Source organism: Micromesistius poutassou, assembly GCF_964030765.1.
Source record: "Micromesistius poutassou genome assembly, chromosome: 12".
NCBI classification, from domain to species: domain Eukaryota; kingdom Metazoa; phylum Chordata; class Actinopteri; order Gadiformes; family Gadidae; genus Micromesistius; species Micromesistius poutassou.
In genome coordinates this window covers 19,150,533-19,164,576 of record NC_140282.1, presented here as the reverse complement: position 1 = coordinate 19,164,576, position 14,044 = coordinate 19,150,533, and the positions used below count along the sequence as shown (strand labels likewise).

Sequence of the window (14,044 nt, the reverse complement as noted above, 5' to 3'; positions counted from 1 at the left end):
GGCCTATATCCTTTTGTCGAGGTGGGAGTGAGTGGTCACACATGATTCAAATATGAGTGTTCCCTCAGAAGTTGTAGGTGCCAGTTATTAAAAAAAATAGGTGATTTCGATTTAATCATTGCATTGGCGATTTGCCCAACAAACACTGGGGAAAAACTTCGATTGCCTTCGCTCATTTCAATCACGACCACTAATGGCGTTGTCCGGGCTGAGGTATTGCGTATATCTATACAAGCTTTTCTGAAACACGGCTCTTGTTGATAGTTGTCCGTACTGTAGAGCCACCCAAGCTTGAAGAAGAAGGATATTGCAAAGGGGTTATTAGAATCATAAGTCACCGAAGTGGTGGGCGATCTACTAGCACTGCTGAAGTTCTCCTAGGATGACTTCAAACTAGACTATCTACCAGCAGCTGTTGGGAGTGAGTGGATATTAACACACTTCTATCTCCGGGACAGCGTATTGGGGTAAAATGGTAAGTAACATGGAAACATCATCATTAGAAGGGCTCAGTACCAATAAATACAGTCGTGCTTGCTGTTTTGGTCTCACAACGCATAGCTGGATGCGGTGGACTCGTTTGGATACTTGTGAGAAAGTGGGAACAACAGACTCTGTCTGATGAGGCTGATGTTGACAAAGCTTTGTGTAGAAAATATTGTGTGGCGTTTCTCGGCGCAGGATATGCCGGTACAGTGAAAAGAGGTAAGGCAATGAGGGGGAAAAATCTTCCATTGTCTCTCTGTCGCGCAAAGTGTGGATCTGGTGTAATGCCATGCAGGCTTGAGCAATTGGCAACCAGGGATCTGTTTTATGCATGTATGTTTTCTGAATGTTGTGTCCAGGAAAAAAGCAACATGTGCGCCGTGCTCTTTACATGGTATTAAGAGCATGGCAGTATTGAATCGGTTGTCTGCTTTGATCTGTGTCATTTTGGCATGCCATTGGAGCCTTCGAGGCGAGATTTTTTTTGTGTGTGTGTGTCTGCCGGCTCTTGGTTAAAAGGTGTGTAGGGCTATTCTAAAGGAAATGATGTCCGACCAACATGTAATCAAATATTAGCAGGACAGGCACGGCAAGGGGGGGAATTCACGTGACAAGGTGCGGGGAAGAAGGATAGTAAAGCACTTTCAAGTGGCACTCAATCCCAAACTATAGATCTGTGCCCCTATAGTTACCCTGGCTGTGTTATGCTTTCAGCACGTTGGACAGAGGCACCGGATTCTTGCATGGACTAAAACACCGAGTGGACGCCAACTCTCTCTCTCTTTTTGCCAACCCCTTGCCAAACCCGGGATTCTTTTTTCAACTTTTGGTAAGCCAATAAGCCCACTGAGGGGGGCCTGTGTTCTGAAAACGGATAACAGGATAAAAAAAAAGCGCTTGCCAGTCAAAAAAAACCTTGTGCTTTAAAGATGTGTTGCGCCCGGTGATAGAGCATGTGAAAGTTGAAATGTTGGAGCCACTGTAAGGCGTCCGTTCTCTTACCCCCCCGCTCCGTTCTCGCTAGTCTACCGCGTTAACTTTGGGACATGCAAGTCTTGGTCGTGGAGATCTAACCACGTAGTGGTTATCTGCCCTTATAAAAGGTAAGAGTCCAATCTATTGTTTCCATCTCACTCTTGCTTCTTTCGTCTTTTTACGGTTTGGGTTTAGAAGATGAAGTTGGATTCAGCACATAGGGGATGTGCGCCTATGCGCTTGGAGTGATCTTATAGCCCGAATAGAGGACGCAATGCAAATTGTTATCTCAGTGTTATTTAATGGATTCGAGTGTGGTTGGTCAAGGAGACCATTAGCATCACATTATTTAAAATTGTGGTGGGTTTTTAAATGCCGTGTATAGCTCGGACTATGGCAGAAACATCCAAACAAATGGAACGGTGGTGTTGAGAAAAGGCTTTTCGAGCGCTTTCCGGACTTTGGGAACACCTAACCTGCTGCAACACCATTTGCGTAATCGTTGCGTTGTGCCTAATCATGCTCCCGATGTGGAACTTACTCTGCAGTCATCCTTCTGCTCTGCTCGAAGAATAATACGAATGCTGCTGCATTTACCAAATATTTATATCTATCTACATATGCCTTTCCATCCATTAATCTATCTATCTATAGCTCAATCTATCTATGTGTCTATCTTTCTGTCTTTCATCCATCTATCCATCTACCCAGCTATCTATCTATCTATCTATCTATCCATCTATCCATCTATCCATCTATCTATGTATATATCTATATATCTGTCTATCCTCTTTCATTTGAACTGTTTAGCCATTTGTATAGGCTATAACTCGGCTTTGATTTCACCGACAAAATCGCAATATAGCGTCGTTATCTCCGTCATCGCGATCAAATCACTTATGGTTTTACTACGACCGCTCCTTGGTTTCATTCATAAGGTGCTCCTACTCCAGCTCCGGCTTCACCTACTCCACCACCCCCTTTGTCCGCAGCTCCACACTCCACATTCCGCTCGGCCCAGGCAACGACCAAATAATTCAACACATATTAATTCGTAATCATCTTGACAAATACTAATTGTCGGGATATCCCGTGGGACTCCAAACAATATGCAAATTATTATATTATTTGGTATGGAATTACAATACAACAAAAAATAGGCGTGGTCTAACAGCTTCTATTGACAGATGTGAAGGCTAGAGATGGAGAGAGAGATAAGATGGCTTGATGTGCACTTGTTTAAAGAAGTAGCCGGGATTTCTCTGGACTGTAAAATCATGTATGTAGCAGATAGGATCCACATTGGGTTGTGTTGATAGCCTACCGGGGGATTCTGCTAGTTTTTATATTCCTGCTGCCCCACGACCGCTTCTTGCGCAAATAAGAGGAGCCGATCTGTTTTTCCCTTTCCTGGTCAGACCCTCCTGATCGGCTTATAATAGCGTGTACACACTCTGCTGTGTTCATCCACACGCTTCCAGGGATATCCTACATTTCAAAAGCATTCCGCTGCTATTTCTGGATAAAAAAAATATAATCTTCTGTATCCAAATGGAATCACACAATCATGTCAGTCAATGTCCAATATGGATCAAATACAGTGGAGAGAGTGTTGTTCTTACTGGTTACGATGTATGATTTATTTGTTGCTATGTATCAAACAACTCATATTGCTTATTAGGCGACGTCGGGTGTTATAGTGCGCTTCTTTGGGGTGGAAGCTACGTCACGCCATAATTAAGCCAGTCAGAATTTAAAAATGCCCATCGACCGATTAAAATAAAAAAATATTACATCGCCCATAAATAGCCTTGAATGAACAGTCATCCGACAAAATATCTTATTTTAACGAACGAGCCATGATTTGGTTTGAATTGTTATTATAGCCCATTTGTTTGGCCCTTATCAATAAAGCAGAGCGCGGATCGATGGGACGTTACTCGTGCTGATTTGCAAATAATCGTCTAGTTTTTTGTGCATCAGCTTCTCTTTTCGCCGTCTCTAAGGCGGGCAGCGGTATAGTTTAGCATGAACACGGCGGAGAGCCGTGGGATGATGGTGTGGGTGTGGGCGTGTGGGGGGAGGGGAGCGCGGAGGCGGGGGTAGGAGGGGGCTCTGTGGGGTGGCACGACACACTTTGTATGTATGAAGGTTTTTTTATAGAACTTTCTGCAATGTACGTCATCGGATGGGTCCATAAATGGGGCTGTGTTATCTTACCAAGAGTCTCCCATGCAGCCGGCCCCCCTCTCTCTCTCTCTCTCTCTCTCTGCCTCTCTCTCTCTCTCTCTCGCTCTCTCTTAGCGCTGCAGAGTTAGGGTGGGCGGCAATACCACATCTGATGGTAAGGTTTCATTCCGAACAAGATGAAATGCTTGGCATCACTTGACGAAATATCGGTGCTGCATTCTTTACAGATGATTCATAGACCAGGGGCGATTATATTCAAATGTAGGCCTGTTTGTGTGTGTGTGTGTGTGTGTGTGTGTGTGTGTGTGTGTGTGTGTGTGTGTGTGTGTGTGCGTGTGTGCGTGTGTGCGCGTGTGCGCGTGTGCGTGTGTGCGTGTGCGCGTGTGCGCGTGTGTGTGTGTGTGTGTGTCATGAAAATATTATAGCCCTATGTCTCGTTTTTTCTGTTCGACCAATGGTTGGGATTTTGGACTAGACATCTGGCGACATCTATTTTGATGCAGGGTTATATATGAAGGGATTTCAACTCGGTGTGGATTTGTGAGTGTCGGTGCACACGTGGGCCTGTTGATTTTTCTCTGTATGTAATAGAAAGACGCTGCGCTATGTAGGCTATTATATTTAACTGTAGATTATTATTTGCTAAAGGTGAGTCTGCTCTGGTGGATGTAGGCCTACATCGCACAAAATAAGAAGCGATTTATCACCTGTCCCAATAACCCGACAATAAATTATTTTGTCAAAAAGATGATGGAAAATAGCCTATTCTGTAATGTATATGCCTATATAGGTTCATTATCATCAGCTACTGCTATTGTCTGATACCGGTTCGTCAGAGATTAATATATGCATTTTTTTTAATTTAAATCGTATGAGTATTATCGTTTCTTGAAAGACGTCCGAAAACAACGAGCTGTTCTATTGTTAGACCATCCTCCACGTACGGAGCGCAGAGGAACGCGCGTCCAGGTGTTGGCGTGACGCCACGGCGGGGCATGGGTTCAAAGTGTTACGTATTAAACATTTAACCAGAGTGCCGCACACCTCCTGACATTACCCCAATTAAACATATCGGGCCGATTTGTGTTTCTAAACATCACATATCCTAAATAAATCCAATTTACGCCATGCGGTTGTTGTTGTTGAAGGGTGCCAACATATTTTATTATTATTATATTATATATATCTATCTATCTATATATATATATAGATATATATATCTATATATATATATATATATATAGATATATATATATATATATATATATATATATATATGTTTAAACTGCAGGCCTATAGGTGCGCGTGTTTATCTTTTTTCATAAGCCTGAATGCACTGTTTCATGCAGAACGATATTCGAGAGGTCTATTCAAATATTAGGTTTTTTTTTTTTTTCGGGGTTTGTTTTGCATTCTCCCGAGGATAGTTTCACGTGCACCTTTTTACACCAACGCTATCATATAGCAGAAAAAAAAAATGCTCACGTCTATTTAGACCGCTTGCAACCGCATGCAACGTGTGGGGATGTTCAACAAAAGTAATTAGGAAGCGAGAAGGATAGGAAAAAAATCCCGGTGGATGCAAGAAAGAGGGGGGGCAGTGTTTCACGAGTGAAGATGGTGACTAAAATCCATGGATCCATATGAGTTTGTGGCAGTATTAACATAACCATTTCGGGAAATATAGCCTAATTAATAACAACGGAAATGATGCAGATTGTGTTTGCCTTTCCACCCTACACCAATTATTTCACAAGCAACAATTAGCTTTGAGGCTGAAGATTAGTCACGTGTTCGTATGTGCTTTCCCAGAAACCCTGTTAAGCGTCACCCATTCTCAGAAATGGTTTTGTATTGCAATCAGGTTTTCCAAAAGTAGCCTAATGTGTTTAAAACCTCCTTCTGGATGACCCTCCACAGTCAGCATTGGGCCGCGTGGACTTGTCATTAGAGAGCGATTGGTAATTAAAGTAGGCTACTAAATTGTGATGTAAGTCCTCGATTCTGCACCAATTTATTATTATTTGGCGATGGACGTGACCCGATATGTTCCTAATTGATGCAACTTGCAGTTTTCCATATAGATATTCGGTGTTCAAACATCCAGAATGTTTAACAAAGAGACGAGCTTTATCATGAATAAATTGGCATCGAAGTCATGACCTTTGCCCCAGTTCAAATGTGTCTGCTCATACGCTCTCTACACACATCCGCGTATCAAAGACATCCGTCTACAGATTCTGATGCGTGAAACCTATGGCTCCCTCCGCGCTCCGTGAAGAGCCACCTTCAGCTATGCGCTGCCTTTGCAGAAAAATAAGAGACAAGCTGTGTTGTTGTTGTTTTTTTTGCTCTTCTAATGGGATGCCAGGTGATTTATTTATGAATGACTTTGTTGGAACAACCCCCTTGTGCAGTGTGCGATCCCCCCCCCCCCTCCCCCTCCCCTCCTTTTTTTTGGAGTCATGTCGCCGAGTGATTGCTGATGCAATACTTTGTCATCCAGAGTTTGCCCTCGCCTCCTGCGAGCCTTGGGGGAGGCTATATTCATCTTGGCATGATCCCCGGGTGTGTTGGAGGTGGGAGTGACTCATGGAGCAGGTGTGAGCTGCAGCATCCACTCCCGTACTGCCGCTACATGCCAAACGAGAGCCCTCCGACTCATCCGCTCGTGCAGAGAGGAGCCCCATCATAATACATCTCTTTACATTGGAGTACCTCCAAGCCGCGGGGCCAATAAGCTGCCCGGCCCCTGATTGAGGACTTGTGCGGTCAGAGGCGGACTTTTTCAAAATGGCTAGTGTACACTGTGACTCATCCCATGGCAACTGTGACATAAATATACATTATATAAATATACATATATATGTATCTAACATGATGGTTTGACGAAGGAACATATAGGCCTAATGTATTATATATATCATTCACCAAGACCAAAAATAATCCTAATTTGTATGCATATGTATAGCCTAAGGTTTTTGGTAGGGGGATGTTGCATGCTACACGTCAATATTCTGGTATAAGTGATAATAACAGTAGGCTATTGCAGAACATTGTGTTGCGGACATTTGTATATACTAATAACAAATGGTAGTGAATTGTTATCATTGTATCGCAATGCTTTATTAGGTGGCTACAGTGTTTCAACGTGTTTTAACTTTATTCGTTTATATATAGGGCTTGGTCTATCTCTTTTAGAAATATCGTCGTAGAAGAATGAACATATAGGCTAGTCAACACTATGTGGGAATATAGGCCTATCCTTTGAGCTTATGCGCTCAATTTAATAAAAAAAAAAAGAAGGAAATAAGACAGTTTGGTGTCCATTGATAGCCTATAATGAAGAGGTGCACTTCGCAGTTGCGCCAAAGTCTAAAACATGACCCAATACGGAAGAGGGTGGGGGGTGGGGAGGGGGGGGGGGTATTGTCTGGGGGGGGGGGGTTATTCGACTTAAGTCCATGGCGTTAATGGTCGTAGCTTAGAGCAGGAAAATGACTAAAAGAAATGCAAATGAACCTTCCCATGAATGTTTTCTACCTCGGGGGGGCTCTTGTATCTCGAGCTCTGGTGGCAACCAGTCAGCCGGCGGCTGGAGTCACATGTTGCGACGTCACCGTGTAGTAACTTACTGTAGTTGTAAAGGATCGTCACTCGCAGCGCGCTCCCGGTCCATAGCGCTGCCGCGGCTCCACAGCATGCAACAACTTCTGCTCCCCGCACCGTCTGCAGAGAAGCCGCGCAGCCATGGGACTCCATTTCCTCATCCATGCAATTTCCACCATCAATAATTTAATCTATTTGCTCCAAAGCTGAAGAAGACACACCACCCAAAGATACATCTCGGAGGTGACTGTGGGGGGAAAATATTGCTTTTAAGTTATAACTCAGGGGAGTAGGTCTTGACACATCCCAGATGACTCTGTCTCGTTGAGTGAGTCTCTTTACGACTGGGCAGTACAAAAAGGTACGTGTTCGCTTGTGGGCTTGTTTTCATCACTTTCGCTTGTTTTCAAATTGTTTGGACGGATGTAAAAGTCCGATCGTGATGGGGTTTATCCTTCTAACGCACGGCCCGGTGGTGCAGCTCGACAAGGGATACGTGTAACCGAATCCTCTCGCTCATTAATAAAGAAGGGGTTATTATGTTGATTGGATTTCTAATAGAGTCCAGGAAAGGGAGCTCAAGTAGTCCTGCGTAGTGATACAGCGGAATGCTGTCGTGTGCTGAACTTAGTGATCTACTCGATATGTCGTCAGAAAAAAGGTAAACTATTTGAACTATCCAACGTGTTTATTAAAAGCAACCAAGTCAGCCACTAGGCCTTACATCGTGTATTCTGTAGCCCCGTTTTAGCAATGTTTTGCTCACCTAACCCTACGAGAAAGATGGACCTGTATGACGGTCCAAAGAGCTCGGAACAATCCTCAGAATGTAGTCTAGTCTTTGCTCATCTATCCTCGCCCACCAACACCTAAATAAAGTATGTGCATAGTATATTTTGTGCAGAAAAACAAGAACGAGGAAAAACAAAGTGTGATTAACTCATTAAGACTTTATAAGAAACTTGAGACCAACGCGACAGTTTTTTTTGCCGACCCATAGTTAGGTTATAGTTCAGGCGATGAGATGTCCCTAAAAAAACCTAGGTAGATTACGAAAACATTTAGCTTTTCTTACTTTGAGTGCACACGGCTGCCTTCATCACGAATATCTTCCTGAGCGACTTGTTATTGCTGTAGGCCTACAGCTATGGGGCTATTGTGGAGTGATGTGTTCAAATGTAGGCTAGAAACTATCTTTCCATCTATCCATCTATCTATCTATCCATCTATCTATCTATATATCCATCTATCTATCAATCTATCCATCTATGCATCTATCCACCTATCCATCTATCTATCGATCTATCAATCTATCTATCTTATTTCACCGCTATATAGGTGTGTGTGTGTGTGTGTGTGTGTGTGTGTGTGTGTGTGTGTGTGTGTGTGTGTGTGTGTGTGTGTGTGTGTGTGTGTGTGTGTGTGTGTGTGTGTGTGTGTGTGTGTGTGTGTGTGTTTGTGTGCATGTAAAGGGAGGGTGCTGATATTCTCGTCCCTAACATTCCACGGTCTCAGGCGCCACCTAGCGTCAATGTGTGGGAACTGAACATTTCCACATGCGTGGTAATTTCTTGCGTGCCTGTGTCAAATCTAAGTGTTTATGGTAATCTTACCATTAAACTGCTTCAGGTGCCCGACGGCCTGTGCTGTAGACGGAAAAAATACATCTCTGTGTATCAAGTAGCATTACTTATTCAGGAAACATAGTCTCTAAACAGACATTTAGCCTATATATAAAAGTTATACATCAATAATCAACTAATAATAACGTTAGGTAAAACAGCTAGCTATTCCCACTGATTGAGCGGAGTAGCCTGATATGTCGAGAAGCTATCAAAGATGAGTCAGCCTTAGTTATGGGAAGAAAATTAAGTATTATTTCGACCCCTCCTGTCAAACGTTTTATGTTGTAATAGCTGGACCATGCCTTGAGGCTAGGTATAATTGAAATGCTTTGAAATGCTCATCTTCTAACTCATGTGCGTTTTGTGTCGAATTGGAAACAGCGCTCTCAGAGAAAACAAGCATCCACATGTGTCATCCATTACATATGAAGCCTAATTGCCTTTGCCTTGAATTGAGGAACAAATATGTGGTGTGCTACAAAACACTATGTTGTAAGGCTTTTTACCTAAGAAGGGCTTTGAAATAACAAGCAATAATGTTCGAGAATATATTTTAATAATGTTCTCATTATTAAAAAGTTCTCATTTAATAGTGTTACTTTTTTTCTTTTATTCAAGTAGGGGTTGAAATTAATATCAAGTAATCTAGACAGAGACACCGAACGTGTCGACACTTATAAAGAAGTGAAAGACAATGGCATGTATCCAATAATAATACCGGGCCTTTGATGCTTTAAAGGGAAAAGAAAGACTTTCCAGCATCTTTCAGTGGAGGGATTTAACACAATAACCTCCACATGACACAAAGAACACAGGAAACAAAGCCTCACTGTAACAATCTAACAGGTGTCCATCTTGAGGTGTGAAGTTCTTTTGTCTAGCCTCACCTGCTTCAATACTTTTGTCCCCGGTTCAAGGTGTGTTTCCATTTCATATGCAAATATTAGTGCTGCTCTTCAGCAGCAGCGTGCTCTCAAAACGTGACGCGGGAACAAGTGAAACCACGAGAAACGGACAATTTTCAGCAGCATTTTGTTGTTATACATTACTTGTAGTTATTAAATAAGATTGTGTTTTTCATCTTTCCTTGTTGATCATATACATCTATAGCCGTAAATTTGTTTGTTTAATTAACTGTGAAATCTAACCTGGCCAGACTTTTTCTTAATGACGTGTGAAATATGAAAAAAAAAAAAGAATGGTTTCAATGACCGAACTATAACACATTATGGGCAAGTCCTGCAGCAGTTCAATGATTCACCGGCTATATTGCATAGTACCAGGATGTTGATCGAGAGCATCAGCCATATTGATTCTCCTGATGGAAACAGGAAATCACAGAAATAGAAATGAAATGGTTTGTTATTCCCGGTGTGAGGATACCCAGAGGAATGGCGAGCAATTGCACACTGATTAGTGGCATTACCCCCAACAACCTCCCCCCTCCTCCAGTCCCTCCCCTGTGGAGACCTGCGAGAGACGTCATCACTGGTTGTTATGCTGCGAAATGACGCGGGCCGCTCTCTCTCCCCTTCCTCCTCCTCCTCCTCCTCCTCCTCCTCCTCCACCGCCGTCCCCCCCCTACCGGCTACTGCAATATCACCCGTGTGGTCTGTCGGGGAAGGTGCAGCACTTTGGCTGCTGCAGCTCCACCATTAGGTGTGACACCTAACAATGATCAGACCTCGCCCTTCACCGCGATAAGCGTGTAACGGTACCCCCTTGCTTTTGACGGCGGGGGTAATGGAATCATAGACTGAACGAGACGAGGGTCGCCGCAAAACACGTGATTTTCCGGGAATTCAATGTTTTGTCTTTTGTGTCGAAGCAACCTTCGCTGGTCCGCTCAAATGAAAAAAAACCTGAGCGTGGTTCCTGTGTTTTGACCTTTTTAACCCATCGTCAACCAGGTCGCCCTGCAACGTCTCAAACGTCTCAGTGGCTCCGATCTCATTTTCATAATGATTTGAAAATAGGCTTTCATGAATAAAAGCCTAGTAAAAAAAAAGGAAAAAGAAAAAGGTGTAGGGTTGGTGTGTTAATCCTAGTTTATTTTAAGAGACTGGTGTTGTTTTCGTCAGTGAGGGAAAATGCTCCCATCCCCCCTCCTGCACACCCAGCCCTCCCCATGTCCTCCTGCCGTACGCTCTCACACTCCGGAGAAGCGCGTCACGTAGCTCAGGGGCTGTGAGGCTCATTAAGAAGAAGGATGTGATATTCTGAATAGAGACTGAGACTCCCAGCACGTCTATTTATAGACCAGATATCTCTATGCCGGTCGCCGTGGTGTTGGTTAATTGCAGCGGCGGCCCAGGACGCCAATTAAGAATGAAACAAATGCTTTTGAGGAGGGGTTTGCTCCTCCCTTCTGTTCAGGTCTTTCTCTCCATCCCTCTCGGAAGGAGAGGGGAAGTGTTCCATGTTGTTCCCGTACTCGGTTGGGACAGGAGAAGGACAGTATGCCCAGTGCAGTCCAAGCCTCTCTCTGGCTATTTTTAAATGCCCCTCTCAGGAAGCAGAGAACTAGGTTTCTTTTCATCATAATTGCCTTCATGTCTCTTGGTCGTGTTCTGCTGGGATGCTTACCAATACAGTGACAAACAGGGAATCTCAGTGTGGCTCAAGGTAAGAGATGCATATCCATCCAACCTGGTTTACAGTGTTAAAAGACGTCTATGTCTGGCTAAGTCTGGTCTCGTGTCATGTGACTATTGTTCCCCTTGCACTGCGGGCTAACAGTGTGAGCGATGCTTTGGAGCCTTGAGGTACTTAAGAGTGTGAGGCGCATGACGCATCTCTCAGACTTCCCGTATCTCATCCTATTAGTTGCTTCCCCTCCACTCTCATCGCTCTCATGCCAGGGCAGCCGCGCCTCCTCTGTAAATGCAGTTTCCCATTCATGAATATCCAGACCACTTCCGGATCCTAGCTGTGGGTTACACAGAAGGGAAGTCGAATGTGGTGAAACAACCTGCATTTGCTGACCGTTGTTATTATTGCAATTGTTTGTGAGATGTCCAATGTCCACTCCACTATAGGTCCCTTGTCAACAATTGTGGGTTAACGTGTGGCAGAAATGGAATGTATTTTTCTGCAACTAAATCAAAAGTCACGTACAGTATGTCTGCTAAAAAAACGATGACGACCTTGCCACAGACAGGCAGTCTTTTCCTTTTGCCTGATGACTTTCGTCCGTTGAAATAACACAACCCCCCGGGGGGAGAGAGTGCGTCTTGACTAACCCGAGTGTCCTTCTGTTCTCTCCTCCCCCCCCCCCCCCCCTCCCTCCCTCCCATTGTCTCTGCAGTTCCACCAGGTTAGAAGAGTGATGACCATCCTGTTCCTTACTATGGTTATTTCATACTTCAGTTGCTTAAGAGCCGCGCCCCTGAGAGATGCCCCAGGCATGCGGGCCCACCGAACAGAAGGCTTCCTGGGCACCGCGGCGACCGAGGCCCGTGGCCACGGGACTCCGCAGAGCGGAGGCGGCGGCGGCGGGCCGGGCCAGCGCGGGGCCCTGCACTCGCTCACGGACACGTTCGAGCAAGTGCTAGAGGAGCTGCTGGAGGTGGAAGAGGAGGCGGCCCAGTTGGGACAGGGGGGGGCCGAGAAGGGCCCGGCGGCCCTGGGGGGGGGCGGCGGCGGCGGCGTCCTGGAGTCCCTGGTCGCCACGGAGACAAAGGATGTCGATCTGTACGAGTCGCGGGTCATGATCAGCAACCAAGTGCCTTTGGAGCCGCCTTTGCTCTTTCTCCTGGAGGAATACAAAAACTACCTGGACGCGGCGAACATGTCCATGAGGGTGCGGCGGCACTCGGATCCCTCAAGGCGCGGCGAGCTCAGCGTGTGTGACAGTATTAGCCAATGGGTGACAGCTGTGGATAAAAAGACGGCAATAGACATGTCTGGGCAGACGGTTACCGTCATGGAAAAGGTCCCCGTCCCCAACGGCCAGCTGAAGCAATACTTTTACGAGACCAAATGCAACCCCATGGGGTACACAAAGGACGGCTGCAGAGGAATAGACAAGCGGCACTATAACTCCCAGTGCAGGACAACCCAGTCCTACGTGCGAGCGCTTACCATGGATAGCAAAAAGAAGATTGGCTGGCGGTTTATAAGGATAGACACTTCATGTGTATGTACATTGACCATTAAAAGAGGGAGATAGTGTATAACATGTATAGATTTTATTGAAGAGTTTGAAAAATGAAAGAGAAAAAATATCTATTTGTATATATACATAACAGGGTAAATTATTCCGTCAAATGAAAATTTTATGGACTGCATGTAAAAAAAGATGACGTTTATACAGTAAAAGTGATACTACAGTCTATTTATTGAACATATTCATGACCTTGTAAACAATTAAAAAAAAATCTGATCAGTCATTTGCGCCCAGTTCAAATTACTATATCACATTCCTCAAGACATTGTGACTTGTTTACGTTGCCAAGAATTAGAAAATGAAGGAAGAATCAGGCAAGGAAGGAGGGACAGTTCCATCTTCAAAAGCTTGCATGCTGCTTCAATTGTGAATTGAGAAATCCTCCACTAAAAAAACTAAGATGATGCTGACCAAAACATTTGGTTTACATACTCAGCAGAAAAACGTTTTTCCTCTCAAGTAATTTATCTGTTTACTGTCCTAAACCTCACAAGGTAATGTTACATACTATGTCAAGGTGCTGTTGTCAAAGCTTTGCTGTCTATTTTTTTATCCCCACCAGAGTACTATATATAAGATTATATAAGAATATAAAAGAGACTATATATATATATATATATATATATATATATATATATATATATATATATATATATATATAATTTATTCATTGACATGTTTCTGGGATAACAATACTCATTTTGTATGTTGTGAAGTTGTTTGCAATATTAAACTGAAATATCTGAAGAAATAAAAATGAATATAGGCAAATGAAAACGAAAAGCAATGTTGATAAAGTTTGAAAAAATGCTTTTTCATATAGATTAACACAGACAGGCCAACAGACAGACAGACTTACAGGCAGACTGACAGAAAAAACTAACAGCAGGCAGGAGGGCAGGCAAGCCCGCAGACAGACAGAACAGCAGACAGATAGGCAGACAGACAGACAGACAAAGTCATATTAATTAGGTGTGTGTTATGGGTCGCG

The 14,044-nt window shown here is 43.9% G+C and overlaps 1 protein-coding gene across 3 annotated transcripts; it reads left to right on the top strand.

Moving 5' to 3' along the window:
* Positions 1-1,206: 1,206 nt before the first annotated feature.
* bdnf (brain-derived neurotrophic factor) lies at positions 1,207-13,056 on the top strand (the record flags this gene model as incomplete). 3 transcript variants are annotated; one of them, XM_084476669.1, is made up of 2 exons in its annotated part: positions 1,207-1,315; positions 12,193-13,056. In XM_084476669.1, the coding sequence occupies exon 2, from the start codon at positions 12,214-12,216 to the stop codon at positions 13,054-13,056; it is 843 nt and encodes a 280-aa protein (XP_084332795.1). In that variant the 5' UTR covers positions 1,207-1,315; positions 12,193-12,213. The 3 variants fall into 3 exon arrangements, with proteins under 3 accessions (XP_084332795.1, XP_084332796.1, XP_084332794.1); XM_084476670.1 differs by lacking the exon at positions 1,207-1,315 and adding an exon at positions 3,740-3,805; XM_084476668.1 differs by lacking the exon at positions 1,207-1,315 and adding an exon at positions 7,570-7,621.
* Between the last annotated feature and the right edge of the window lie 988 nt (positions 13,057-14,044).